Raw genomic sequence first — 27,754 nt, forward strand, 5'->3', positions numbered from 1 at the left:
AATACCACTTTTTCCTTGTAGATGAAGGTCAATCTTACAGTAACAGTAAGATTTTTCCAAGACATGGTTGAGATGAAACATCACCATCTAAGATGGCTGCCAGACACGAGACGATGTGTACTTTGATATGGTGATCTCCTAATGTGACTGCATGATGTTGTAGGGTCTTACTACTTCAATAACACCTGAGGGGGAACGTTTCTGAATCCGTCTGGCAGCTTGTTGTGAAAGCTTAGTTTCTGCATTTAGGAAACCCATATCAATTCTGTGACGCTTACTGAAAACCTTCCTAGCCTGTCTGTTAAAACAAGCAGCAAAAGACATCCAATTGCAGAGCATTAATGGTTAAGCCAGCAGGTGTCTGGACATATTGCTGCTTAGAACAGCACCTCCTGTTGTATCCATAAAAAGAAATTGAAAACATTGGCTTTTAGAATGCATTTTAATGTGGAGATTGGTGAATGTGACTTTTTTTTTTTTTTGGAGCCGTTTGGGCCAACTCAGCACGCTCAATAAGAGAACTTGTTCTCAGTGGCTTCTTGTAGGGGAAGGAACCAGATCACTTTGTGTTCTAATCCAGTCGGGCCTCGGGCGGAAAAGGTTGGGTCAGGTCAGTACTCAGGAGCCCCTGAAATAACACAAGTGGCAGGGAATGGTGCTGAAAGTGCCCTGAAGGGCTCTTTGCTCTCTGAATCAGTAATGAGCTAGTGCCTCAGCGTGGTGAGAGAACAGCTACTAGTTGATTGTCCCCCTGATATCAGGCTGAGGCATAAAGCTGAGAACCTGACCATATGTGGGCATTAAAGATTATATGCTATTTCTTGTAAGACTTGGTGTGTTAACCCCTGGCATCCTGGTCAAATTCTAGCTCCTTAGCCTCCCCGAGTCTCCCTTGGAGCACTTGTATCCAACTGAAACTGCAATTCCTGATCTAAACCGTTACATGGTACTGCTGTGCCAAGTTCAACAGCTGTTGCAGTTCCTAGTGTATCGTCTGCATCGTAGTTGAAGCTTGTAAGATTCTTTGGGGTCCTTTGAGATGAAAGGTGCAATATGACTGTAAGATATTTACGTGATTTTATTCGTCAACCAAGTTCTTTCTAACGGTTGGCAAATGCTGAGGCACCTCTTCCAGGAAGTTCTTGGTATGGAGGTAATATGCACTAGGATAAATTAATTTCTGAGCTTGAGGGGAGAAGATTAAAGTAAAAGTTCCTAACTGGGGCCACATTGGAAGCCTTTTGACTTTCAGGGTCATAAAGTATTTTCCTAGACAGCTCTATTAGTGGGCTAGAGGAAAGCTTTGCTTAGAATGTCATAGGTGTAGACTGTTTCTATTTCACTGTCTATATTGGCTTCCTGGAGTCTCTCTGACAATGCTCCTACAGATCAAGGCCTTTGCTGCCAGTTCCTGTAGTATGTTAGTCTGAATGCACGAACGGTCTGGAACCTTTTCATTCAACTTGATCAACCCTCATTGGGTAGAAGATAAATCATCTTCTCTCTCTCCCGCCTGCTCTCCCCATTAGGTCGAATCAAATATTCGGAGCGAGTGTATGATGCATGTATGGATACATTTGACTGTCTTCCTCTCGCCGCCCTCCTAAACCAGCAGTTCCTGTGCGTCCATGGAGGACTGTCTCCAGAAATCACATGTCTAGATGACATTAGGAAAGTAAGTAATCTCACTCGTCATTCACACTGACATTTTTATTGGGCACTTGTATTATGAGGGTTCGATTTTTAGTTGCATACTCACACAACCCATCTCTGGTGGACATGAGTTATTGCTTCCTCTGGAATCTTGGATTGTTGAAGTTTGGTCTTAATAGGGCTTTCTTTGATCCCTTTACCGAAAGGGGTTGTCTGCAGTTTAAGCATCGGGTTCGATACCCTCCTGGGAGCCCAAGATCCAAGCAGGAAAAAATCAGCTTTTTTTCTTTCTGAGGTAAAGAAATTGAGTTCCAAGCAGTTCAGTGTGTGTGGGCCTTTTGGACACTGTAAACAAGCCAAAGCCCTGTCTATTGCACGGACATTACACTCCTTAGTCCTTATTATGGAGCGTTCGGTGCACTGGTTAACAGCCTTTGCACCCCACAGGTGGCTGCTGCATATAAGTAGTTTGACATTCTTTGTTGAAAAACAAGCTATGGACGTTTGATATTCCTCCATTTTATCTGCTGTTTCTGATACTCCCCCATGTATCTTGAGACAGCATTATGGTCTGTAGTTCTGCAGCACAGCTCAAGCTACTTTGTGTTAGAGGGTAATGGATCACACACTTTTCTTCCTCTCTCTCCCACCTCATCCTTAGTTCTCTCACGCAGCCAGAGCTGGTTGGTTGCAAGGGCCTGACAGATTGTCCCAAAGTTGGGCCTTCAGTCAGCAAAACTCCAGGCTAATTAAAGGCCTTTGGGTTGGTTACTATGACTTGGTTCCAACTCTTCTTCCTAAATTGCTACTTGGTAGCTTGTCACTGGTATAGTTTGCATTTTTAAGTCTGCAGTATGTTTTTTGTTGTTGTATAGAATTTACTTTTTCTTCCACCATGTAACAAGTTAATAACATCCTTGATGCTGATGGCATTGAATTTCTGTAGACACTTTGAGTGTAGGCAACATTCTCTAGTGGTTAGACCAGGGAGCTTAGTCAGATAGTATATGCTGGTTCTCCCACAGCGAAGATCTCTTCTGAATGTTTTGAGGGAAAAGGGAAAGCAGGCAGGGGCAGAAAGCCAGGTAACTCATGAGCATCCAAGTGATGACCAGATGGCTGCCACTCAGACTTTGCTCCCCAGAAGATTGGAAAAAGGGAAGGGAGGAAGCTCAAATCTGTTGAGTAGACTCAGTAAGAGAGGTGTCCAAAGCTCTAATCCTAATTCATTCAAACTAGCCCATCTCCAGAGCTCTTCTGCTTAGGGGCATGTGCCCCTTCGTTACAAAGCCACTTGACCTCCACAATTGTCCTCATTTTGTGTGCACCTTCCAGTTAGACAGGTTTAAAGAGCCTCCAGCCTTTGGTCCGATGTGTGACCTACTCTGGTCTGATCCATCAGAGGATTACGGCAATGAGAAGACGCTAGAGCATTTCACTCACAACACTGTTCGAGGCTGCTCCTATTTCTACAGGTAAGCAGAGTTTCAGTGGGGCTCAGATGAACTATGGCTTCTGACTTGCCCTGGGTAGTGTTTTAAAAGCAAATGGAGAGAGGGATTGAAATCCAATTGTGGTGTTAAATGCCCCTACTTACCAAGTTCTTGGGTTGTCTGTGTTAGCACAGAAATACATGAACTTGCTTTAAAGCTGTTTTTCCCCTATGGGAAATCTACTTGGGTGGTACTTGACTCCCTGAAGCTGGCCAAGGATGCATCACTTGATGAAATCGCAAGTATCCAAGGTTGTAATGAGACTTCTGGTACCTGTTGTGGTGCTTTTGGAGAGCCTTTCAGGGGCCAGAAGGTATCAAGGGGATTTCAGAAGGAAAGAAATAATTTTAAAAAATTAATTTTTTGTACTTGGCTCCTTGCAACCTGGCTGGTTGGGATTTAGCATAGGAATCCAGACTGACTACTGTTTCCAATGTGCTTTGTGATGAATCTTTAAAAGATGGCACTATACATGGTTGTGGCCTTATTTCAGAGGCGCTGAGTGGTTGCAGCTTTCATTGGCTTTGAAGGGTGTGACTACACTGCTGCTGGGAGTGAGCCTCCCAACCTGGGTAGACAGACTTGTGACTGCAGGGCTCTAGCTAGCATGCTACGAATAGCATTGGGAACGTTGCTGCACTGGCCGAGGCTTGCTCTAGCCACCTAAGCGCGAAGCCAGAGGATCAGGTGGATCCGAGCTCGGCGGCTAGTGCAAGCCTCCACTGGTGTACTAACATCCACGCTGCTCTTTTTAGCACACTAGCTTGAGCCATGCAAGCATCAGTCCCCCAGCCAGGCTGGGGGCTCGCTCCCAGCTGTAGGGTAGACCTATGTAAAGATGCTGAGTACGTCTGAAATCAGCCCACAACTATGTGCAGTGCTTTCATTTAAAGATTTAATTCCAAAGCTCATGAGACCATTAATGCTCTTTGTTCTCATTTCTCCTGCCTCCCTAGAGGAGGGAGGATTTTTGTCTTTGCTACCTGCTAATGTATTTAAAACTCTTCTTTTCAGTTACCCTGCCGTTTGTGAATTTTTGCAAAACAATAGTTTATTATCTGTAATCCGAGCTCATGAAGCCCAGGATGCCGGGTAAGTGCTGCAGTGCTAGGACTGTGCAAGAATGGGTTTTCTTGATTTTTTTTTTTTTTTTTTTTTCCTACCCTTAGCCAGACCAGAATGCTAACACCATGCCCTGCCTTCTAGGTACCGAATGTACAGGAAGAGCCAGACAACAGGCTTTCCATCGCTAATCACAATCTTCTCTGCACCAAACTACCTAGATGTGTATAACAACAAGGGTAAGGCTGGCAAGGCCGCATCTCTGCAGTTGTTTTGGATGCCAGTGCTGTTTTAATATTAACCCTTAGGAAACCCCTCTCCAACTTCCTCCTTCTGTTTTGTTGGCAGTAGCCCCAGCTCACTCCATCCTTCTCATTTGAATGAAGCCTCTTCCACTTCCCTAGGGGCGCGCACAGCCTGTGAGCCAGAACATGCTAGTCACTGAGCCCAACTGCATCGTGCTAGCTGCTGTGTGCTGCTACCCCTCTTCTACCAGCCTGGCCTGACCTGCTGATATGATTCTACTCCCACTCATCTGGTTCTCAGCTTTCAGGGGGAGGTGGGTGTCTGGGAAGTGACAGCTGGGGAAGGAGGTGGGACAGCTCAAAACAGGCTCCTCAAGATCCCTGAAGTTAGTATTGCCTTTTATCTGCCACAGTGGTCTGATGGAAGCCTAAGAAAACATCTCCTCTTCAATGTGATGTGTGCCTGGGGTAAGCTAGGGTTGAATCCAAAAGAGCTTCATTAAGTGTCATTTTGACAAAAGCCTGTCAACTCATAGTGAAGGTTGCCACTCTGTGAATGACTTGACCCTATCCCAACCCATGTGTTGAAGTACCAGTGCACAAAGGAATAAAGAAACCATGGAGTTAGTAGCTTTGGATCTGAATTTCTTTCCTTTAATCAGTTGAACTTAGATACTTCAGCATCACATTATTGTCCTTTTTTGGGTGATGGCACTGAATGAGAAGTAGCTCTGCTATTAGCATTGCAGCTGCATTCAAATTGGCAGCAGATTGTTGTCATTGCTAACTGAAGTCACGCACTGTTTCGTTGACATCATCAGGTCAGTGGGTCCACAGGACACACTATAGCTAGAAGCGTTTGACACATGTAAACATGAAGGAGAAGGAGGAAGAAAATTGTTCAGAATAGTCCGTGGTGGTTAGAAATACAAATAATGGGATGAAAATGAGCAAAGGTAAAATTTAGGCTGAGAGCAGGAACTCTTTCCTAAGAGCCTGATCTGTAGGGCAGAGGAATAGTCTTGAAGAGAAGTTGGTGGCAATCACTTAGTTACTCTGGACACAGACCAAGTGTATGCTTCAGAGGGAGCAATCTTAAACTCCTTGGTCAAGAGTGCTTAATAGGCCTTCACCTCTGATTCTGGTATCTGTGGGAGTGTCAGCTTGTACCATGTCATCAGGGGCCCTTAAATGAATATTGACATGCATTGGGAAAAGGAGGATTGTTGTGAAATTAGAACCACACTGAGGACTAAAAGCAGTTGTGAATCTTGTTTCTAAAACTAAAAGCTAAAGCATTTTTCTTAGTCTAAACTAGACTAAGTAGCAAACTTAAGCAAGAGCCCTTCTTTCCCACTCTGACTTTAACTGGCTTTAATTGGTTATTATAGCGTCCCCCTCTAAGATGGCAAGTTTGCATGCTGTTATAACTAAACTGTCCAGTTATAAGCCCTGGGGGAATGACATACATGCTGGTAATGGTGACTGTGCCACTGTAACATGCAGTTGCTGTCCATGTTCATAAACTGTAACCCCTCTGATATTAAATAATCTTATAACCGCCTATCTTTCTAACCTTTACTTAGGATCCAAGAGTTTCTAGTTCACGGTTTCTTTGAGGTGACCGTTTTGAGGCTTCTGAGCAGAGTGTACTTTTTCTTTAGAGTCTCATTATATTGTCCTGGGGAGCTATATGGAAGATGAGCTATTGTGAAATGTCTAAAACTTCATGCCCTGTAGTCGTCGATAAACTGAAAATACCACTTAAGCCTCTTAATTCTAGATAAGTAGTAGTTTGGTGCTGCGCAAATGGAACTGGTTGTCATTGTTTGATCACTAACGCTCAGTGCTAGAGGGAGACCGTCTTTGCGCCTCAGAGCTCACAGTGCCTGCATACACACACTCCCTCCCTCTCCTTTTCTAGCTGCTGTGCTGAAATATGAAAACAATGTCATGAACATCAGACAGTTCAACTGTTCTCCACACCCCTACTGGCTTCCAAACTTCATGGATGTCTTCACATGGTCTTTACCTTTTGTAGGGGAAAAGGGTAAGAAAAATAAAGCATTCAGATTTCTGTTTGGCCTAAACAGTGACAGATCATAGCCCTGTATGTGATAAAAGCCTCCTGAGGGTAACTAAATATCTGTAAATATCAAATCAAGGGATTATCTCGGAAGTTTTAAATATGTGGTGCAGCTTGGCCGTGTAAAATGGTATGGATAAGTAGTTCAGACTTATCATGACCTATTATACAGTAGTAGAACTCTGATTGCTAAAGTTCGTCAGATTTTAAGTTTCTTTGGGGAAAAAAGTCTGCTTTGCCATTACCAAGAAGTTAAATAAAATGGTCCCTGTTTCACAGTATTTTTGTACTGATGAACCAGCCCTGATTAGGTAATTCCCCCAACTGTGCTGACATCTTCCATGGTACACAAAGAAAGAGGTAAATACGATGTAGATGTGTGGTCCATCAGAAAGAGCATTCACCACAGTCAGGGAGAGGCTTTGATTTCAGCTTTAATAAGGTATGGCTGCCTAAAAAAACAGATTGTGCCAAAATTCCAGCTTCTTCATAAAGGAGCGCTGCTCTCTCCCAAACAGTCTAGATTCTCTTTCAGGGCTTTAGGTTTTGGGGATAGCTTAAAGGTCTAAAATGTTGACTCTGTGGAACCAAAGATTGAAATTCCAGAAGAGCTGACATTCCCTGAAACAGATGGAGTATTATGCAGTTTTTATGGGGTAGGGGGAGATGAGGGGGAATGGGAAGGGCTCTTAACTGAGACCCAACCTCTTCTGCATGAACACTGTGGATACCACACTCCCTGACCAGTTCCCATGCAGTTGTGCAGCATTCTGTGCAATGCTCAGATTGCACCCACCTCTATGACGGAGGATCTCAAGTATCTAATCAAATGTATTTTGGGATCCTCTGCAATGAAAGATGCTGCAGAATGTAGCTATAAAATATCTTTGGGCTCCCTCTTCAAATGTATAAATGACTGATCTCATTGGTTCAATCCAGCTCACCATCTCAGATACCCTCCCCCCTTGAGCAGTGTGAGCGCCAGCCCCCTCTAATCTTCCTACCGATTTGTCACTACTTCTTGCAGTCACAGAGATGCTGGTCAACATCCTCAACATATGCTCTGATGATGAGTTGATTTCAGATGGTGATGAAACTTTGGAAGGTAACAACCTTTATTACAAGTTGGGCTGATAACAGTGGTGAGGGAATGGTTTAAAGCTAAGCTAAGAGATTGGCATCCACTTTAGAACTAGAAACAAAACTGTCCCTTTGCGATCTAGTGACAGTGAAGTGCATAGGGTTGTACTTATTTGTGGCAATGCACTCCTCGCTAGATAACCTGAAGAATGATTTCCTGGCATTACGAGGTCATGGGATTATTCCCCATTTTATTTTTTCTGACTCAAACATTATTACCCAATCTACTGCTGCAGACAGTCTTTCCGCTGCTACTCTGCCCCTCTAGATCTAAACTTTAACACTCAAGCACTGGGCCAATTTGTCCTTCCTTTTCATACTAGCTCCAGAAATAGCAGCCAATTATTTGGTCCTGATTAGTGATTTTTGAAGTGATGATGTGTGAAGAAAGCTGAATGCAGGTGGAGTAATACATAAATTTTGATAAATGGAAAAGTACTGAGAGAAAATAAAGTAAATGTGGCATGGAAGTAGTAGGGAGGTATAATGTAACAAGGTGCCACTTCTATCAACAGGTGGAGACTTTAACCCGCTTCTCCCATTGAATTTCATTTTTGATTTTTTTTTCCCCCTCCCTCCCATGAAAATTAAATTTGTTTCTTCTATCTCTGTCTTCATCTCCTTGTTTCTTGGTGTCTCCTCTCCCTGAAGATCACTACATTTCAAGCTATCAGAAAGGTACCCAGCTAGAATTTGCTGCAAGCTTAATTCTCACTGCCTGTGTCACCAGATTCCTTGGAGTGGATTTGAATAGCTGACTAGTTGGGGAGGCTCTCCATCCCCCTTTCAGTTTTAACATAAGCGCCGTGTGTTTTTTAACCCTGCTATGTTCCTCTAGGAACTTGAGAGTTGGGGTCACATTTCTATTTGGCTTCCAAATGCAGCCACCTAGTGCATGGCTGAACCATTGGTGCATGTTCAATCTCCAGTTTGGCTTGTACTGTTCTAATGTTTGATAGTGCCATTTGAAGAGTCTTAGCTGAGAGGAGATGTATCTATCCTATTTTATCATCAATCACCTTCCATGTTTTTCTCCCAGCATACATAGTAAAAGGGGAGTACACCTACCTCACTGTATGTTTGAGTGAGAGTCAAAGCAGAGTTGCAAGGCAGTGTGTGTTTATGCCAGAGGTGATGCTTGTGTGACCACTCTCCCTTCTCCAAGCACAGCCCAGCATTCCAAGGTATTCATCAGCGGTCAGATTTGTCTGTGTTCTGCCTTACCAAACTGTCTACATGGCTGAGTCATTTGTGTTACATTCTGTGTAACGTGATCTGACCTGTCGAGTAAAGATCTGCTGCTTCCCGCAAGAACTGTGAGATCCATTCTTCTGGTGGTTCTGCTCTTTCCTTAGACCTTTATTCTGTGTCATTTTGTCAGTGTCACCATTCTCATTTCCATTCCTACTCCCTCCCAAGAGATTGTTTTCTAGAGAACATAGCTGTAAATTTGTAATCCATGATTTCTCTTTCCTAGAGCCAGACAGATGCCGCATACTGACATTACCTGTGGCTTTAAAAGGGGGGCAGAAAATCCTTACACAATTTGTTTTCTTTCAAAGCAGGCACGACCGTCCGTAAGGAGATCATCAGGAATAAGATCAGAGCCATTGGGAAGATGGCGCGTGTTTTTTCAGTTCTCCGGTAAGAAGGCAACTTGGGAGTGTTTTGTGTGTGAGCTTAAAGTGCAATCTGGGTAGTGGGGGGTTGCTCCTCTGTCTGACCCGTATGAGTGAAGGTAGTAGTATGCAGGCTGGAATCCAGCTGAGAGAGACTGCAAAACTATATCAAAATGGGGAGTCTGGGTTTGGGGAAATTGCTCCCATCTATCCGTAGTCTGGTGCTGCAAAGCTGATGGTCAGTCCTGTTCTTCGGGGACTACAAAAACCTCCATCCCATCAAAGCTAGCATCCTCATCAACAGAAAAGATTAGACCTGTAGTGGGGATCCCTCCAGATCAGAGGTGCATTTCATTTAAATAAGGAAGTATTGGTTGAAGTTGCCATTGGCTTTGCTGCACGTCGTCCTAGTAAATAGAGCACCTGAGCCTGCAAGGTTGTATTAAACTTCCTGGTGGAAAAAGACATTAAATGGAAGCTGTTTGGATCACCTTCGGCAGTTTACTGCCAAGATGGTACAGACCTAGGCTTGAGGGTTACCCAAAGGTAAGTACGTAGCATTCCCCTAGGAGGGAAGGAATATTTTAGTGAGCATGCCGCTGGCTGTAACCCTCTTGCCTGAATGCTGGTTCTGATAAGAGTAATCCATCCTTCTGCATCCTTTTTTTTCAGAGAGGAGAGTGAGAGCGTGCTGACTCTCAAGGGCCTGACTCCCACAGGTACACTGCCCCTGGGAGTCCTCTCAGGGGGAAAGCAGACTCTACAGACTGGTGAGTACATGCGAAATAACCCTTTCAGTGAGCTCCATGCACAGTGTATCTCATGCTCCAGTGTTACACGTGTACATAGGTGCTTCTCGACGTGTGGCTTGGGACATGCGAGGGAGCCACCAGCACTTGTTTGGAGGAGTCAAGATTCTCTATTTGCCATATCTGGTGTTCTGCTGAAGCAGAGCTAGCACGGAAATATCTGGCCTTCGGGTGCCACCATAAACCATTGGGCCAGTTCCTACAGTTCCTCTCCTGCAGCACCATGGGAATGGGGGCAAAGGATTCTCGGGAGGACCATTGTGTGGGATCATAGGAGGGAACGGTTGAGAACTCCTGGTATGAAGTGATACAAACTGGGGTGGGAGGTCTTTTCTAAAATACTAGTATAATCTCGTGGTCAAAGGGTTGTCCCCCCGCTCTTAACATTGCCTCCAGGCATTCTCTGCTTCAGCTACGCTGCTGCTGCTGTGTAACAATGTACATGAATAGTACGATAAATGAGTCTGCTTTTTAGGTTTTTTTGTCAAAATAAATCCCTTTGTTTTCAACCCTAATATTATGATTCCAGGAGGGGGGAACTTATATTTTTACTTTGAAATAGGTTAGTTCTCTCAAGTATGTTTTTGAAGTTCAAACTTGGCAATCCCAGTGACTTGGTCCATTGGGTTTGAGTAGCTTTCCTGTATGCTTGTTACTTTCTCTGTATTTTTGGCAAGTACGCTTGTTGCTCCCCACCTGGGCTTCCCACCAATCAGTCTCAAATTATATTAACGTTCTGAGAGTAGCACTGATCAAACCTCACATAAGTAATGTGTTTCAGGCCACAGGGGGTGGAGATTGGCTGGTGGTCAGGGAATGAGTTATTATCGTAACGTGTGTCCCCCAGAGGGAATCCCGTAATCTAGTGTTTTAATCCTTTGCTGCTGCCAGGTCTTCAGTACTGGCATATAATCGGCCTGCTTTCCTTTCCAATGAGCATTGGGTGATTTCCTGATGGCTCAGAAAGAGATGTCTCTTTGTTTAAATATTTCATGGGTGCTTGAGAGGAGACTTGCTATTGGGTTTAGAGGATGTAGCATCTTCCCAAGCTTTGTAGGTTTTCTTTGTCCAAGGAGATGTGCGAGTTTACTTTATGCTCTGTCCAAGGTGATTTCTGCCACACTGATTAAGCTACAGGCATGAGAATAGAAAGTCAGTAGGTGAGAGAGCAGGTGTTCACCTTGAAGGTGTTCTGATGACCTTGGGATACAAAAGACTAGAGCCGGACTTAGTCATGTAGCATTGTTTTATGCAGCTCTAGTTTGAAGGATGATGCATGTTATAGACCGGAGAGATGCAAACAAGCTTAGGACACAGACTTCTGTCCATTGCTTTTTTAGGTTATTCCTCTCCCCAGAACGCCCACCTCCTCAGAGGTGAGGTGCAATGCAGACATGTCCCAAAGTTTCTGAAGAGCTACGCTTTGACCTGAAGTGAAGGATTTTAGCTTTACACAGCTTCATAGTGAGCTTTGTGGTTTGATCATAATAGTGAGAGAGATGGCAGATCAATTAGATAATTCCTGCTGCTCTTACCCTGTTCTCCCTCCTCCTCGTTCAGTCTCTGTTGACTTCCCCTCTTCTGTATGAAGTCTGAGCTTCTCACCTTCAAGGCAATCATAACTCCACTGCTACCTGCATCTCCATGCTCTGCTCTTAAGCACCATCCTGCTTCTCATGCCCTCCCCAAGCCTCTCTCCTGGTCATTCCTTGTCCTTCTTGTCCACTCCTAACTTCATGCTGCCTTCCATGCTACCCGTATGCTTGGAACATGCACCAAATGCCCTCCTTCAAAAACCACTCTAGAAACTCCCCTGTTCTGTCATGCATTCCACAGATAATGTCCACACTGAGTTGTGAGCATTCAGTGTTGTATTGGGTCATCTTGTGCCCTCATTGTGAGGGCGGGGGGGCTGGGAGTTGGTTTGCTCCCCTTCTCACCGTCTCTGCGCCATTTACAGATCTTTAATGACATGAGATTAACAAGAGTCAACGAAAGATGCTCAACCCAGAGCTACAATGTTAACGCACAACGTATCCCTTCCTCACCCTCTGTCTGGAAGCCTGAACACGTGACCTGTGCATTATGCCACAAGGATTTAACAATCTCAGGCACTCTCAAGCCTAAAGGGGAAATAAATTCCAGTCAAGGTCCCTCCATTGAGAATGCCCTGCTACCAGGTGTTCTGACAGGGGTTAAGCGCACAAGCACGTTGACAATCACAGCCGTTCCGGGGGCGGAGGGAGACATGACATTGCTGAAACCTTATGGTGTCCTGTTGCTTAGTAACCCTTTTTGTGGGAGGAGTTGAAGCCAAGTAGGTTTGAAATATCTGCCTGTGCTGCGTTCTACTTCAAGACATCAGGAGCCGAACAGCCTAGTTACTGTGCTACTCAGCACTCCGCTGCCAGAAAAGGAGCCAACCCCCTTTCCTTCCCCTCCTGTCCAAGTGCCAGCCTGTTGGTTAAGGTCAGCTGCTTCTTTAAATGACAAGGGCACTTCTGCCACAGGTAGGTTTGTGCACTGCAATCTCCAGGAGGCAGTGAGTTCCATCCATGGAAGTCTCCTTCCCAGAGCATCACTAAGCTGAAGGCAATAGCTGGTGCCCATTAAATGTGGCATTCTTCAGTTCGGGAGGTACCAGCCCCATGGCTGTCATGGGACACACATGCACCTGGCCCAGGGGGTGCTGAAAGGCCAGCCCTGTTAGTTGCTTTGTTAATTTTTTTGGACTCAGCAGTTTGACATGGATGGTGAACTTCGTGCCACTAAGAGGAAGGAGGCTCCCAAACAGCCTGAAGCTTGAATCCTCAGCTGAAAATCCCAGCTGAGTGAAATCCCCTTCCAGTCCTTCTGTCTCTAGTTCCTGTCAGTCCTTCTCTGCCAGCTGATCTTCATCACGATCCTTACTGGGGCGGGGAAGGTTGTGGGTCTCTAATGGCAGCAGTAATGTTAGTTCACTCACTCTTTTCTGTCTTCATTTTTGCATGCCACTGTTCCTCCTGTTTTACAGCCACAGTAGAAGCGGTAGAGGCACGGGAAGGTATGGCTAGAATCCTGCGAGAGACTCAATCATGTTTGTCTGCTAATTTTAAGGAGCTTTATCAGCAGTATGAAAGCTTTTTACTCTTGCATCACCAAAAAGGGGGGAGGATTGGCCCCTTCTGGGGAAATAAATAACATATTGGGCTACCTCAGATCTGTCTCAGCCTTGGTGTCCCAGAGATGAGTTGGAATGCTTAATTTCATGAGACCGGGCTTCTGGGACTGCTGTATTTCTGTAGCAGGATCCCAGACTGAGAATTCGGGTGTCTCATCAAGGTCCTAGTGTTGATTCCTGAAACTTCATCACTGGATGGTTTGTTGCTCAGCTCGGGCCTTTGACGATATGTTTCTGAAGGCTGCAAGAACAGTTGACCAAAACAATATAGGAAATATTTGATTGTATTTATTGCTATCGTGGCTCCTTGGGATCTGATCTCAGCCTTTCCCTAACCTTTGGGTGGAGTGAACACAGTGTGGAGAGGCAGTATCCTCTCTGCAGTTAAAGTAGTAATACCAGAGTAATGAAATTACTGCTTTGGAAACTTACATTCTCCTTCGCAATTTTATCGGATTTACATTGGGTAAAACCGCACTATTTGGAGATTACAATATCCGAAAGAATTTAATCTTTAAAAACACTTGGAGCAAAACCTTTTACTTAAATCTATTGTAAAGCAAACCAGCTAAATGCTTTGTGTAGGGCAGTCCCTGCAAGGAACTTGAATTACTGCAAGGTTGAGTAGAAACAAAGACATACGCATCTGCAGTGGGGCTCTGTCCCATGTGTTTAGCTCCTGGTCATGCAAGATAAAATGCTTCCTTTCCGATCCAAGGATTAGCTCTTTCTCCTCTTTGTGGTGTTGCAGTGCGTGGTTTTTGTGTTGAAGTAAAACACCCTTTGTTGATTTGTCCTCACTATTTTTTTTAGTATTACGTTTTTCAGCTTTGAAAGTGTGCTGCTATTTCACTGCATTAACTCTTCAGAACACAGGGCACATGTCTGGCCTGCAAGTTGCCCCCGCTAAACAGTATCGCAAGGGAAGTCATAAGTGAAAACCATGCAAATGAGCACTGGCTTTATTTGTGCTGCTGAGTAAATTGAACTGGGCCCTAGAAATCGGTTTAGTGAAAGGTAATGCAACTCTACATGTCACCAATAGAACTCTGCCAAGTGCATGAGACAATAACAGAATCATACAGAGATCTGCTACTTACTTTTTCTTAACCAGACATGTGCTCTGTAGCCACGACTCTCGGTTCTGTAATATGGTGTGTGCTGATAGGCTGTTCCTTGGTATGCTGTTGCACAGACTGACGCTCTTCTTTCCCCTCCTTGCTCTAGCCATCCGTGGATTTTCACCGCAGCACAAGATCCGCAGCTTCGAAGAAGCCAGAGGGTTGGACCGCATTAACGAACGCATGCCGCCGCGCAAAGATTCAGTGCACCCAGACGGGCCGGTGAACTTGGTAACCTCAACAAACTCTGCGGACAAGAACGGCACAGGGAAGAAAGCTTAGTAATGGTTCTAATGCCCAATCTGCACCACTAAAGGATCCAAAACTTAATGAATTTTATTTATTTATTATTGGGGTGGGATAGGGATGGGGAGAAATAAACTTAACCTGGAGGCACGTTCATAATCCAGTTTGCATCCATTCTGTAAGAAAGGTGACCATTTTGTAATTTTTTAATTTATGTTCAGTATATAAAAAGTCCATCTTTTTTAATTTAGAAACCAATCTATTTGCTAGTGCATATATGAAGTGTTGTGCTGTACAGCTGACCTCTCCCACACAGAAGGGGATCCTCTGAGGATTAAAAAAAAAAAAAAAACCCACACAGAGTCCCAAGCAACTTTGACTTTGGTACAGTTTTAAATTAGCCTGTGCTTTCAAAAGCAGCAACTTTCATTTTAAAACATGTTTTCACAACTGTCTTCACTGAATTTGCTGTTGTTTTCTTCAACTTTTGTTGTCTAGCTGCATCCGCTGCTTTAGCAATTGATTTTGTGGAAGATGGCATGCTGCGTGGTGCGACTGGCTCAGACCCATCCTTCACTTTTTGGAAGAATTTTTATCCTAGGTGATGTTAAAGTGGATAGTTCAGATTCCAGCTGGGGTGTTGCATTATCTCTTGGGGATAAGGGTACAAATTTTCCAGTTCTAGCATATTTTTTTCAGGATTCCAATAGAACAAAAAACTTGTTAGTATGACCTGGAAGGTGGGCATGGGAAAGCATCCCCTCTAGTCACCATTCTTTCTAAAGCTTCTGGTTTTCAGACTCTGTGAAGCAAACCATTTGCATCGTTCCATCAGTACAGACAACACTTGAAGTGCATCTAAATGTTCTTTACAGAACACCATGCATTTTGATTTACAGTCCATTGAAACAGGAGTAGGTCAGTGCACACTAGGGAGCATTTAGTGCACAACAGCAAGATCCATATAGCCAGTTAATGCACTAGGATTTACACCCTAGCTTGCCGTGCACTGTGTCTTGACAAGCCCTTGGTGTTGGTGTTGCCACAGGCAGTAACAACCAGGACAGACAGACCGACCCCACACCCACCCACCATAAGGGATTAGGCGAGCAAGAACCTAGTGGCCAGTGGAGGTATGGAAGATGTATGCTGTATGGAAGATGGTGAGCCATCCAGGGAACATCAGTGACTCCATCTGAAAGAGGGAGTAATTTACCTGGCCACAGATAAGTGGATAGATGGCATGGGGAAGGATTGGTGATGTATATTGATCATTGCCCCCTTCCCCTAAATATCTGTGCTGTTGAATGGTCAGTGCAGAGAGGGACTTGTGAAACACGTACGTTCTTGGAAACCTCTGTGTCCTTTGGTTGTACTGCGGAGGATAATTTTTAGAGAAGAAAAGTGGCTTGGAGAACTCAGTGGATCTGGGCTAGAGATTCTTGAAGGCAGTTTGTATAGTATATCTCTTAGTGAGTTGGGGGAAAGGAGATCTCTTTTGGGGATGGTGGGTTTCTACTATAAATGCACCAGTGGGGATGCCAAAAGATGGCCACTATACACTGTAAAGTGTTTTGAAGTTGGAATCTAAATAAGCAAAGTACCCAGTTTGGTTCATTTACTTATTCAGACTTTGACTGAATCCAGTTTTGAAACCGACTTTGAAAAATCCAAACCTGGTTGCTTATTTTTACAAAATGCAAACTCCTCATTTCCTGCCTTTCCCTTATTGGTCATTTTAGCTAAATCCCCTCCTCCTTATTCTATTGCAAAGCAGCATCACTCAAATGCTAGTCCCTGGCTGCTTTTCACTCGCCTTCCCACTTGAACAAATGTATGACATCTTGTGCCACCAAGCAGATGAGCAGGGTTAAACTCTACCCTCTAGGTGATCCACGCACCCTGTTCTCTGTTTTGTCTTGAAGTCCCTTGATGTTACTATCTTTCCTTCATGCTGTGGGCATAGTCGTTGATTCTCAGTCCCAGAGGAAGGCAGCTGCCTTACAGGAATCTTTTAAATTGTCACTTCTAATGATATGTCACAAACTTAATTTCATACCAGTTATTTAGGACACTGCATCTGAGCAGATGGGGGTTTTAGCGATGGACTCTTACAGTCACGTGTCACCATTTTTTTTACATGACTGCCACTTTGTGAAAGTGAGTGTTTTTGGAAGGCTTGTCTGTTTCTTACTCCATGTGGGGCAAGGGGTCCCTTTCGATGTCCCTTTTCTTTCTATGGCATCTGTTCCAAAGCAGGAATAGACCTAAACATTACATCTTCCTTTTAAAAGATGGATGGTAGTGCAGTATGCTGCCCTACACGCTCTGACCTGGCTGAGATCTTCTCTGAGCAGCATCTCTGGTTCAAGAGCCATGTGGCAGGCACCAGAAGGAGATGAATCTGTCCCTCCTTAGGGGTTAGTGAATAACGGGGGGCAGATGTTTGACTAGGTGGGATCCCTCCTGTACATAGTAATGGTGGGAGGAGAAGACACTGCCAAGGTATCCTCTGCTCATCACGCTTTGGAAGCTTAACACTGACCGTTGTTTCTGCGCCAGTTACAACGGAAGCTTTGCTCCTGGGCTCTGGGCTGCTGGTGTTGGCTTTCTTGAAAAGAAAAGGTGTTTGTTCATGAAACGCTGTCCTGTTCTGTGCTTTTTTTAAAAGCAGGTCGCACTTCAGCCCTACCAGCTTCTACTGTAACCCTCTTTGCCCTTACTCCTCAAAGAAAAAGATCAGTTTCTGTTTCAAACCTGGAGGCTCACCATAGCATTGCTTAAGTGGTGTTTGCAAAGCATGGAGCTTCGAAACCATAGTTACTGGAGCTGCGTGCTTGCCGCAATTATCCATCCTCAAATAATCGGGGGACATAACTGGGGGTGACAGCTGGCTTCCTAAATTCTGATTGGCTTGTGACTTAGCAATACGTTGAGCCAGAGGGGGCTTGTTTTTAAGCTTGTTAATTGTTGGGTGTTCCTTAAACAGGAGTCCCGAGTCCTCTGCTAATTGTCAGTCAATGAGGCTGTCTCCGATGGGGAGGAGCCCAGCTCTCACATTAGTCACAATCAGTTTGAATGAGCAGTACTGAGCGGCTCTGACAGCAGTCACCAGCCCAGCATGTTGTGGGCGGAAGGAGCTCTCTGGGTGACTCATGGCTTCCCCATGCAGGAGCTATCCGGTCTTTCCCCTCCTTATTCGATCAAGCTGAGAGCTGCTGGAAACGTATTCCATATCCCACACAAGCCCATGCAGATAGGATGCTGTCAGGCGAAGAACAGCCTCCCGTTGCTATGGGAACAGTGCCAGGGTCTGTGTTTCTTCAGCACAGTATGCAGTGTTCTTAATGGGGCGAGGGGGTGAGCAGCAGTGCAGATTGGGGAGAGTGGGTGTTAATTACCCCTTAATTGATGTTCATCTTGTAACCTTCCCTGTCCTGGCTTTTCCTGTTTAATTCAGAGGTTAACTAGCTCCTGTTGCGCCGAGTGGTGCTGTAAGTGGGTAGCCGTCTGTGAGCAGTGGTGATCGTGCATTGACAGTCGGGGAAGAGTGTACCATCACCAGCTGTGGTTGTCTTGGGCATGTTGAGATTCCACCTGCAATCAGAGCCAGGAGTGGCCAGGATTTTTGCTTTTAAAATGTAAACAGTATGTGAACCAACCTTCAGTGCTAAGCATTTAAACCTTGCAGTCCCCTTCACTTCTGTTCTTTGTGTCCCAAGGAAGGAGGGGGAGAGATACCTCGAAGCCTAGGCCTTTGAGTGCTGGGCAGCTCTGTAAAGAAAGCAGAGCTCATTCCCAGCAAAGCATCATCCCACAACCACAGCCTTTGGTGTGAGAGGGGCTCCTGTCCTTCTGCATTGTAACGGACAAGTGCAAAGAACTGTGGCCTTCAAAGCCATGTCTGAGAGAGGGAGGTGCTTAAATATTTCCCCTGCTCCCAGTGCAAAAGTATTGCAGAGACATGAAGTAGTTTCTCCTCTTCCAGCTCCCCATCCCATCTCCCAGAAACCCAGCACTGGTTCTGCCTTGGAACTATGCATGTCTAAAGAGGCCTCATCTCAGAGCTCCATTCCGTCCTCTGTTTCCATCCCCTCTTGCCAGCCAGCTGCAGAAGCTTGACAAATGAGACTTTGCAAAAAAATAAAATAAAATAAATAATTAAAAAAAAAACACAAAAGCCAAGGAGTACAATCAGTCCATGGAACTCCAGACTATTAAGGGCAGTGCACTCCTTTCTCCACAAGGCTGTCCCTAGCAGCCTGTCTTATTTTTGCATGTTATAGCAAGGTGCATGTAACAAGGAGGGAGTCAGCAATGGGATATTTTAGCATTGGGAACAAAGGTGCATTCACCTTGTTTTGGGAGAACCTTTTACTGTGATGCCATCCCGCACACCTATTTTTAAGGGCCTTCCTTGGCACACCACCACACTCGGGTAAATCTTACCTAGCTAGATTCTTGTAACGGAACAGCTCGGAGGCTTGTCTGCCTCAGACCCAAAGGACGGTCAAGCCCCTAAGAACATGTGTTGGATATGGTGATGATAACTTAGGTTCTCGCCGCTGAAGGAGCATATGCCCGTTGCCTGGAGACTGCCTCCTTTTTTCTTGCTTTTTTTAGTTATGTTTAAAGAAAAATGGTGAAAAATGTTATTTATTGGCAGAAATTATTTAATATAATTTCTCTTTTTTGTGAACAAGGAATGAATTTGTTAGAACTGTCTTAATGTAAATTGGAAGTCATCTTTAAAAAAAAAAGTTAAAAATTAAATGACAGTCATTTGGCTCTGGAGTCTTTATTTAAATCCAATTCACTGTGGTGCGTCTGAGGATCATAAGAACAAGAACATAAGAATGGCCATACTGGGTCAGACCAAAGGTCCATCAAGCCCAGTATCCTGTCTACCGACAGTGGCCAATGCCAGGTGCCCTAGAGGGAGTGAACCTAACAGGTAATAATCAAGTGATCTCTCTCTTCTGCCATCCATCTCCACCCTCTGACAAACAGAGGCTAGGAACACCATTCCTTACCCATCCTGGCTAATAGCCATTAATGGACTTAATTTCCACGAATTGATCCAGTTCTCTTTTAAACCCTGTTATAGTCCTAGGCTTCACAACCTCCTCAGGCAAGGAGTTTCACAGGTTGACTGTGTGCTGAGTGAAGAAGAACTTCCTTTTATTTGTTTTAAACCTGCTGCCATTAATTTAATTTGGTGGCCCCTAGTTCTTATATTATGGGAACAAGTATATAACTTTTCCTTATTCACTTTCTCCACACCACTCATGATTTTATATACCTCTATCATATCCCCCTAGTCTCCTCTTTTCCAAGCTGAAAAGTCCTAGCCTCTTTAATCTCTCCTCATATGGGACCTGTTCCAAACCCCTAATTCAGGGTCTGGTAAACTTTTTGGCCCGAGGGCCACATCGGGTTTCAGAAATTGTATGGAGGGCCGGTTAGGGGAGGCTGTGTCTCCCCAAACAGCCAGCTGTGGCCCAGCCCTCACCCCCTATCTGTCCCCTCCTGCTTCTCGTCCCCTGACGGCCCCGCCAGGACCCCTGCCCCATCCACCCCCTGCCCCCGCTCTCTGGCCCCTGACCGCCCCCGGACCCCCTGCCTCCCCATCCAACCCCCCCCCCCCCCCCCGGATCCCTGCCCCATCCAACCACCTCTTCTCCCTGATCCCTGACTGCCTCCCGCTGCCCCATCCAACCCCTACTCTCCTTTCTGACTGCCCCCCATGGACCCCTGCCCCCTCCAACTATCCCATCTCCCTAACTGCCCCCGGAACCCCTGTCCCCATTCAACCCCACTGTTTCCCGCCCTCTGACTGCCCCAACCCCTATCCACGCCCCTGACCACCGCCCAAACTCCCCTGCCCTCTATCCAACCTGGACTCCCTGCCCCCTTACTATGCTGCCTGGAGCACCAGGGGCTGGTGGCCCAGCTGCGTCAGGGCAGGCACCTGGGCTGCCCGGCTGGAGCCAGCCGCACAGCACAGAGCACCAGGTCAGGCCGGGGATTGCCCCAGGAGCTCACAGCCCCATGCCCAGAGCATTGCACCAGTGGCGCTGAGAGCTGAGGCTACAGGGGAGGGGGCGAGCCTCCCTGGCCAGCAGCTCAGGGGCTGGGCAGGAGGGTCCTGCGAGCTGTAGTTTGCCCACCTCTGCCCTAATCATTTTAGTTGCCCTTTTCTGAACCTTTTCTAATGCCAGTATGTCTTTTTTTTTTTTTTTTTTTTTGAGTTGAGGGGACCACATCTACGCAGTATTCAAGATGTGGGTGTACCATGGATTTATATAAGGGCAATAAGATATTCTCCGTCTTATTCTCTATCCCTTTTTTAATGATTCCGAACTTCCCGTTTGCTTTTTTGACTGCCGGTTGCACGCTGTGTGGACGTCTTCAGAGAACTATCCACGATGACTCCAAGACTTTTCTCCTGATTAGTTGTAGCTACATTATCCCCCATCATATTGTATGTATAGTTGGGGTTATTTTTTGTACATTTATCTACATTAAATTTCATTTGCCATTTTGTTGTCCAATCACTTAGTTTTGTGAGATCTTTTTGAAGATCTTCACAGTCTGCTTTGGTCAGTGGGTTTCCAGTCATTGGCATATAAGGCCTGGAGAGGAAAATCCTGCTTCTGTTTGCACAGGGATTTGTTCCTCAGAGTGATATTTTTGGGATAGGAATGCCCTTTCCATGTCACATGACCTGCAGCCACACCACTGTTGTGGTGATCTCACATGGTAACACTGCTACCTACTTCTTATGTATAACACTTTGGCCAGAGATCTCGCGCCCTATAAAAAGGAAGATAAGTATTTGACAGATGGGGAATCAGACACAGAGAGGGGAAGTAACTTACCCGTCACCCAGCCGAGCCAGGAATAGAATGCAGGTTTCCTGACTCCGTCCATTGCCCGAGGCACTGGCCCACACTGTCTCCTGCCGCTAAGTCTGGCTGGGCTGACTCAGAACTTGATGGGAGGCTTCGAAGAAGCAGGTTGGGGGTGCAGGAAGTTCTATTTTATTTAGGTGTATTAATACCATGGTTATCACCATAGCCTCAGAGTACCTCTGTGGTGCCCTGGATCTGGTAGGTACTCTCCTCTTAGCATGGCTCATGGAGCTGTGCTCTAGGACGGAGTCCTCTGCGTAAGAGGGGCTGAATAATCATAGTGATTAAAGATGGCCAGTCTTTTCTTAAAGATGCGGGTGTTTAAATACAGTGAAACTCCAACTCAGCTAACACTACTGTGCCTGGCTAAATTCCCTCTTTTGTTTCCAATGGATTCTTCTTCCCTTCCTACCTTAAACTGTGGGATAGTGCATTCACCACAGCTGCTGCATTGCAGGCTAGAGGTTGCTGATATTCCTACATTTCACCTCCCTCCCCAGGTAGGTTGAGGGTTAATTATAGTTGTAAGGTGCTCAGATCCTTGTCTGAAAGGCAGAGCAGTAGCTGGTACTATTCCAGCAAATGCCTGTGAGTTGTCCCCCAATCGCTATTCTGTAAATAGTGTTGTCCTTTACAGTCCCAGGGCTTTCACGGGGAAGCATTATGGTCTGGAATGGGCTTCATTTTTAAATTGTACTTGGGGGTAGCTCGTCTTTACCACCCCCCTCTACTGAAAACTCGACAAGCCAGTGCCCGATTCCCACGTTCTGCCTGGATTTGCTGTGTTCACGGCTCGTGCTGCCGTTACGCCAGCAGAGGGGGCTGTTGCTCTTGCAGAGAATCCCAGGTCAGGTGCTGAGATGTTGGTGTTGATTTATTTTCAACATTCAACACTGAACAGGGTTTATTGATAAGTCGCTTGCACCCGGCCTCCTCCGCTGTCTCTTCCCCCCTCCGCCCCGGCCCCTGTTTAGCACAAGCTGGCGGGAGAGACATTTCCCCCGAGTCAAGTGCAAGGATCTGAATGGATCCAGGCTAAGGACTCTTCCCTCTTGTGCTTCTGTATTTTTTTTTAATTCCCTGGTCATGTCTGTGCAGAGATAATTTCCATTTTCTGAACTGTGGCCATCGAATAAGACGTCACAGGCTCACATGTGGTCTTACTATTAATTTATATTCCAGGAGGGCCTCAAATCTTCACCTGAGACCAGGGCACCTGTGTGCCAAGCGCCGTACACAATGGGTGGAGACAATCCCTGCTCTCAAGAGCTTTCAGTCTAACCAGACAAGACAGGGACGGGGAAGGGTGTTGCCCTAGGTCACAGACAAGTGAGTGGTTGAGCAGGAAAGAGAACCCAGCTCTCCTGACAGCCAGTCTGGTGCCCGATCTGCTGAGACAGGCTTTCTCTCGTAAAGCTGGGAGTGGCATGTGAACACCCAGTAAGATTACAGAGGGTGGTGATAAATATTATATATGAGGCCTATGTTTTCCGATTCCTCCTTGAAACCGCCCCCCCCCCCTTCCTCACCCTAGAGCAGCAGTTCTTCCCCTACCCCCTCCCAGTGGCATTACGGAGCAGCAATTGAAATTCTTCCCAGTTCAAGTTTGACAGGGAGGGTAACATATGAGTCAAGTGACATGTGCGTTACAAAGACACAGTAAAACTAGGTTAACCTAGGATGGAGATCTCTGTGGAGGAGGAGATAGTTCACCAAGGATGACTGAAGGAGGATTAGGTAATGTGTATAACATGACTCTGATCTTGCATAACAGTTAGAAAACACTGCTGGGCTTAGTTCCGGCTTTATTACTGTCAACAATGATTGCGTATAGACTGGTGCCAACTGCCTTTTAGGGCCCCTCTGCCCTTCCCCTGTAATGCTACAGATCCTGTAGTGAGGAGAGCCATGTAAATACCAAGAGGAAGCGATGAGCCTTACTGCACCTTATTACTGTGCTGTTCTCGCTGTTTAAAATGATCTCGATGTGAATCAGGGGCCTACGTTTTAGACCAGGGGTAGGCAATCTATGGCACGTCTGCCAAAGGCGGCCCATGAGCTGATTTTCAGTGGCACTCACGCTGCCCGGGTCCTGGCCACTGGCCCGGGGGCTCTGCATTTTAATTTAATTTTAAATGGAGCTGCTTAAACATTTTAAAAACCTTATTTAATTTACCTACAACAATAGTTTAGTTCTATATTATAGACTTCTAGAAAGAGACCTTCTAAAAACGTTAAAATGTATGACTGGCACGCGAAACCTTAAATTAGAGTGATAAATGAAGGACTCAGCGCACACTTCTGAAAGGTTGCCGACCCCTGTTTTAGACAATCATTGCTGTCCATTTATCACTGCCCCTTGGAATATGTGCAAATGTCTCCCAAATTTGCTGTAGGGGATGGAGCCCTGTTCTGAGAGCGACTCCCTCAGCAGGGATTAACTTCATCCTATAGCTTGTTCCTGCTAGTGTACGGTGTCCTTCTATGGGCTTTTCAGAGGTTAAACAAACACTCGGCTATCTGGTTCTCTTGCTGGCCTAGATCTCTGAATGGAGATTGAATTCCACCTGCTGGAGTTACACCTGCTGTTTCTCTTTAGAATCCTATTCCCCCTCCTGCTAAATTCTGAATGGTGGCTTTGCAAACGTGACCAGTCCCATGCTGCTCTTTGTGGTTACTTACCAGAACCCCCCTTGGGGCTGTGGCAGGTCTGAGCAGAGGCGATTAGAGGCTGCAGTTGATGCCTTAACAACACACCACAACAAAACATGTTCGACTTACCTCATGCTGTTCCGCTGTATTGCTGGTCCAAAAATGACCCTACTGCAGGCAGAGCTGCCAGAACAGCTATACCATATACCCGCAGGCCCCGTCCTCTCACGTCTTCCTTTTTAGGATCTCCAAGCACTTCACCAGTTGTGATACATTCAGCCTCTCAGTGTGCCCAGTTTGCAGATGAGAATCCGAGATTCATAAGCATTCAGTAACTTGCCCAAGGTTACATAGCAAATAAGTGCCAGGGCTGGCAATAGAACCCAGGAGTCCTGACATTCTGCATTTGTCTCTTCTCCCTGTGCAACAGTGCTTGTCTAAGCAGTAGAGGTCATCCTGTGCATGGGGTGGACCCGATCCTGTGTGGTATGGGAAGCCCTTGCTGACTGCTGGAAAGTATGCCCCCCTTGCACAAGGCGACACAAATAGATACGCGGCTGTTCCTCTGGGCTCGCGGGGACTCGATCAACATTAACCTAGGCCAGGCACAAAGGAGCACACAAACCCAGGTGCTGGAGGGCAGCAGCAGTGGCTGTCACGTGTGCCCTTCCTGGAGGCATCTGAGGGGGGCTTCCAGTTGCTTGCTGATCTGATGGGGGTAGCGACGGAGTGTGGCTTTTGAAATGTGTTGATGTACTTCACGAGCATCCTCAAGGGAGACGGGGCCAGGTCAAGTCCTGCCGCCTGAGCCTGCTGCCAATAAGTCCTTGGAAGGTTATGAGCACGAAGACCAAGGGTAGTGCTAAGCCAAACAAGCGATGAAGGGCCCAGCTGTGGCCTGCTTTTCTTATCAGCTTTCCTTTCACCTTGTGAAATCTAGTCAGTTACCTTCAGCTCAGCAACATATACCCAGAGCTAGATGGCTTGCTTACTACACCTTATTACTTATTCATTATTATTATTTTTTAACATGTGCTGTTCAGCGCTTGCCCACTCTGGTGTCTTAAAATGCTTCTGCTGCATCAATTCCACTGGATAATGGTGAGTTCATCTTTAAATACCAAAGGAAGAACTTTCCCTGCAGGACAAGTGGTTTTCTGAGCCTTCAGCATGTACATAAGCTCTATTAGGCAGGTACCTGTACAGATGAGATATCAACAAGCAGACGTAGCCCCCTGATTGCACTCTTGTTATTCATTCTGCCCATTGGGATATGCTAGGACATCCAGGGGTTGACTTGTTTTCCTAGGGTAAAACATGGAGTTAGCTACGCTGCCTGCTTATACATGAATGCCTCGTGCAGCCGCTTGCTGGACCTCAGTCCCCTGCGAGAGCTTTCTGCTTGAGTTATGGAAAATCAAGCTGGACAGAGCCCTGGAGAATATACCATAGGGAACTATACTGCCTTGGCCTGAGGTGCCATAGACAAGGTGTAATCTCATCTGTCTTTCCCCATTTCTCATTTCTATGGTGCTTTCAGTGTGAAATATGAGGCCAGTGACTTTGACTGCATGCACTAAGCCAGTGGTCCTGAACTATAGATAGCAAAACTTGCCTAGACTTCAGCAATAGCGGGAGAAGACCCCATAGCCTAGCCCAGGCAGGAGGACCTAGGCAGAAGCAGAGTAAAATAAAGGGTAGCATGAAATCTCTCTCTCCCTACAGGTTCCTCTATATCCCCCCATCACAGTAGAAAATCTGAGCCAGAGCTGATGCAGGTACAATTTATTTTTCTGTATTATTACTATTCATGAGAATAGCATGAGTAAACAAAGGCCTCCAACCAGTGACTGGGGCCTCAGGGGCCCAGGTGTGGGACACATACAATCTAAGGCCTGGTCTACGCTTAAAACTGAGGTCAGCTTAGCTATATTGCTCAGGGCTGTGAAAAATTTCATGCCCCAGGTAAAGTAATTAAGTTGACCTAACCCCCCGGTGTGGGCTTAGATAAGTTGATGGAAGGATTCTTCCACCAACCTAGCTCCCCCCTCTGAGAGGTGGATTTACCACAGTGCTGGAAACACCCCATCCATGACTGCAGCAAGTGCCTACGCTGTAGAGACATAGCTGCAGCTGTCACTGGTCGTGTGGACATGTGCTAAGTCGGGGAGCTCAGTGTAGGGGAATCCAGCAGGCACTTTCCCGGAGTTGGAAGTACTGTATTATAATCATGGCTCCTGTTAGAACATGCTATGTGCCTATATGGCTACATTTCAGGTATTGTTTTCCCTTTCCTTAGGGCATCAGCATTGTTATGCCTGTTTTAAAACAGACTGGACCCCTCCTCTCTTCTCCAGTGCCCCAGTCCCTAACAGTGTTTTCCCTCCCCTGGCTCATTGCCTCCATCCCCTCAACCTGCCCATCTCTCACTCACTTTCCCCCATTTCCCTCCACCCCTTCCCCCCACAATCATTCAGTTATGTCGGACAGAATAAATAGTGAGAAGGGATAAAAGCCCCACCTGTTTCAGGGCACTGACTCATGCAGGTCAGGAAGGAAGCCCACTCACAGGTAGGTTATTGCCTAATTAGCCACTAGGGGACTTTCTTGCACCTTGCTCTTGAAACAGCCAGTACGGGTCATGTCAGAGCCAGGATACCAGGATACCCCTGCTCACTGCCTCTGGTCTTGTCTGTTTTCTCCTCCTCACTAGGACGGGGAACTTATTTTTCTGAGCCTCCTAAGAACATAAGAACGGCCACACTGGGTCTGACCAAAGGTCCATCCAGCCCAGTGTCCTGTCTGCCGACAGTGGCCAGTGCCAGGTGCCCCAGAGGGAATGACAGAACAGGGAATCATCAAGTGATCCATCCATCCCACCACCACGCCCAGCTTCTGGCAGTCAGAGGCTAGGGACACCCAGAGTATGAGGTTGCCTCTCTGACCATCTTAGCTAACAGCCATTGATGCACTGATCCTCCATGAACTTACCTAGTTCTTTTTTCAGCCTATTTATAGTTTGGGCTTTTCCAACGTCCCCCGGGAACAGGTTCCACAGGTTGACTGAGTATCGTGTGAAGTACATCCTTACGTTTGTTTTAAACCTGCTGCCTATTCATTCCATTGGGTGACCCCTAGTTCTTGTGTCATGAGAAGGAAGAAATCACACGTCCTTAGTCACTTTCTCCGCCCCAGTCATGACTTTATAGACCTCCATCGTATTCACCACCCCTCCGCCCCCGGTAGTCGTCCCTTTTCCAAGCTGAAAAGTCCCCATCTTTTTAACCTCTCCTCATACGGAAGCTGTTCCATCCGCCGACTCATTTTCGTTGCCCGTCTCTGCACCTTTTCCAATTCCAATAGATCTGTTTTGAGAGGGGGCGACTAGAACTGCCCACAGCATTCAGGCATTTATAAATCCTTAGATTTATACAGAGGCACTGTGATATTTACTGTCTTCCGATCCACCCCTTTTCTGATGGCTCCTAACGTTGGTCGCTTTTTTGGCTACTGCTGCGCATTGAGCGGACGTTTTCAGAGCCTCCTCCTCTTTA

General features: G+C 46.1%; 1 protein-coding gene across 6 annotated transcripts in view; it reads left to right on the forward strand.

The window, feature by feature from the left end:
* PPP3CC (protein phosphatase 3 catalytic subunit gamma) overlaps nt 1-19,416 on the forward strand; it is a 54,250-nt gene extending 34,834 nt beyond the window's left edge. Inside the window, exons 5-15 of one of the 6 annotated variants that reach the window (XM_048829170.2) lie at nt 1,530-1,675; nt 2,989-3,128; nt 4,161-4,238; nt 4,353-4,447; nt 6,378-6,503; nt 7,567-7,644; nt 8,331-8,357; nt 9,242-9,323; nt 9,971-10,068; nt 13,121-13,150; nt 14,495-19,416. In XM_048829170.2, coding sequence (XP_048685127.1) covers nt 1,530-1,675; nt 2,989-3,128; nt 4,161-4,238; nt 4,353-4,447; nt 6,378-6,503; nt 7,567-7,644; nt 8,331-8,357; nt 9,242-9,323; nt 9,971-10,068; nt 13,121-13,150; nt 14,495-14,670 — 1,076 coding nt within the window. In that variant the 3' untranslated portion in view covers nt 14,671-19,416. The remainder of the gene's footprint in view (nt 1-1,529; nt 1,676-2,988; nt 3,129-4,160; nt 4,239-4,352; nt 4,448-6,377; nt 6,504-7,566; nt 7,645-8,330; nt 8,358-9,241; nt 9,324-9,970; nt 10,069-13,120; nt 13,151-14,494) is intronic. The other 5 variants (XM_048829171.2, XM_048829174.2, XM_048829173.2 and 2 more) reach the window with 5 other exon arrangements.
* Nucleotides 19,417-27,754: the final 8,338 nt, after the last annotated feature.

This window comes from Caretta caretta, chromosome 26 (genome assembly GCF_965140235.1).
Source record: "Caretta caretta isolate rCarCar2 chromosome 26, rCarCar1.hap1, whole genome shotgun sequence".
Classification (NCBI taxonomy): Eukaryota; Metazoa; Chordata; order Testudines; family Cheloniidae; genus Caretta; species Caretta caretta.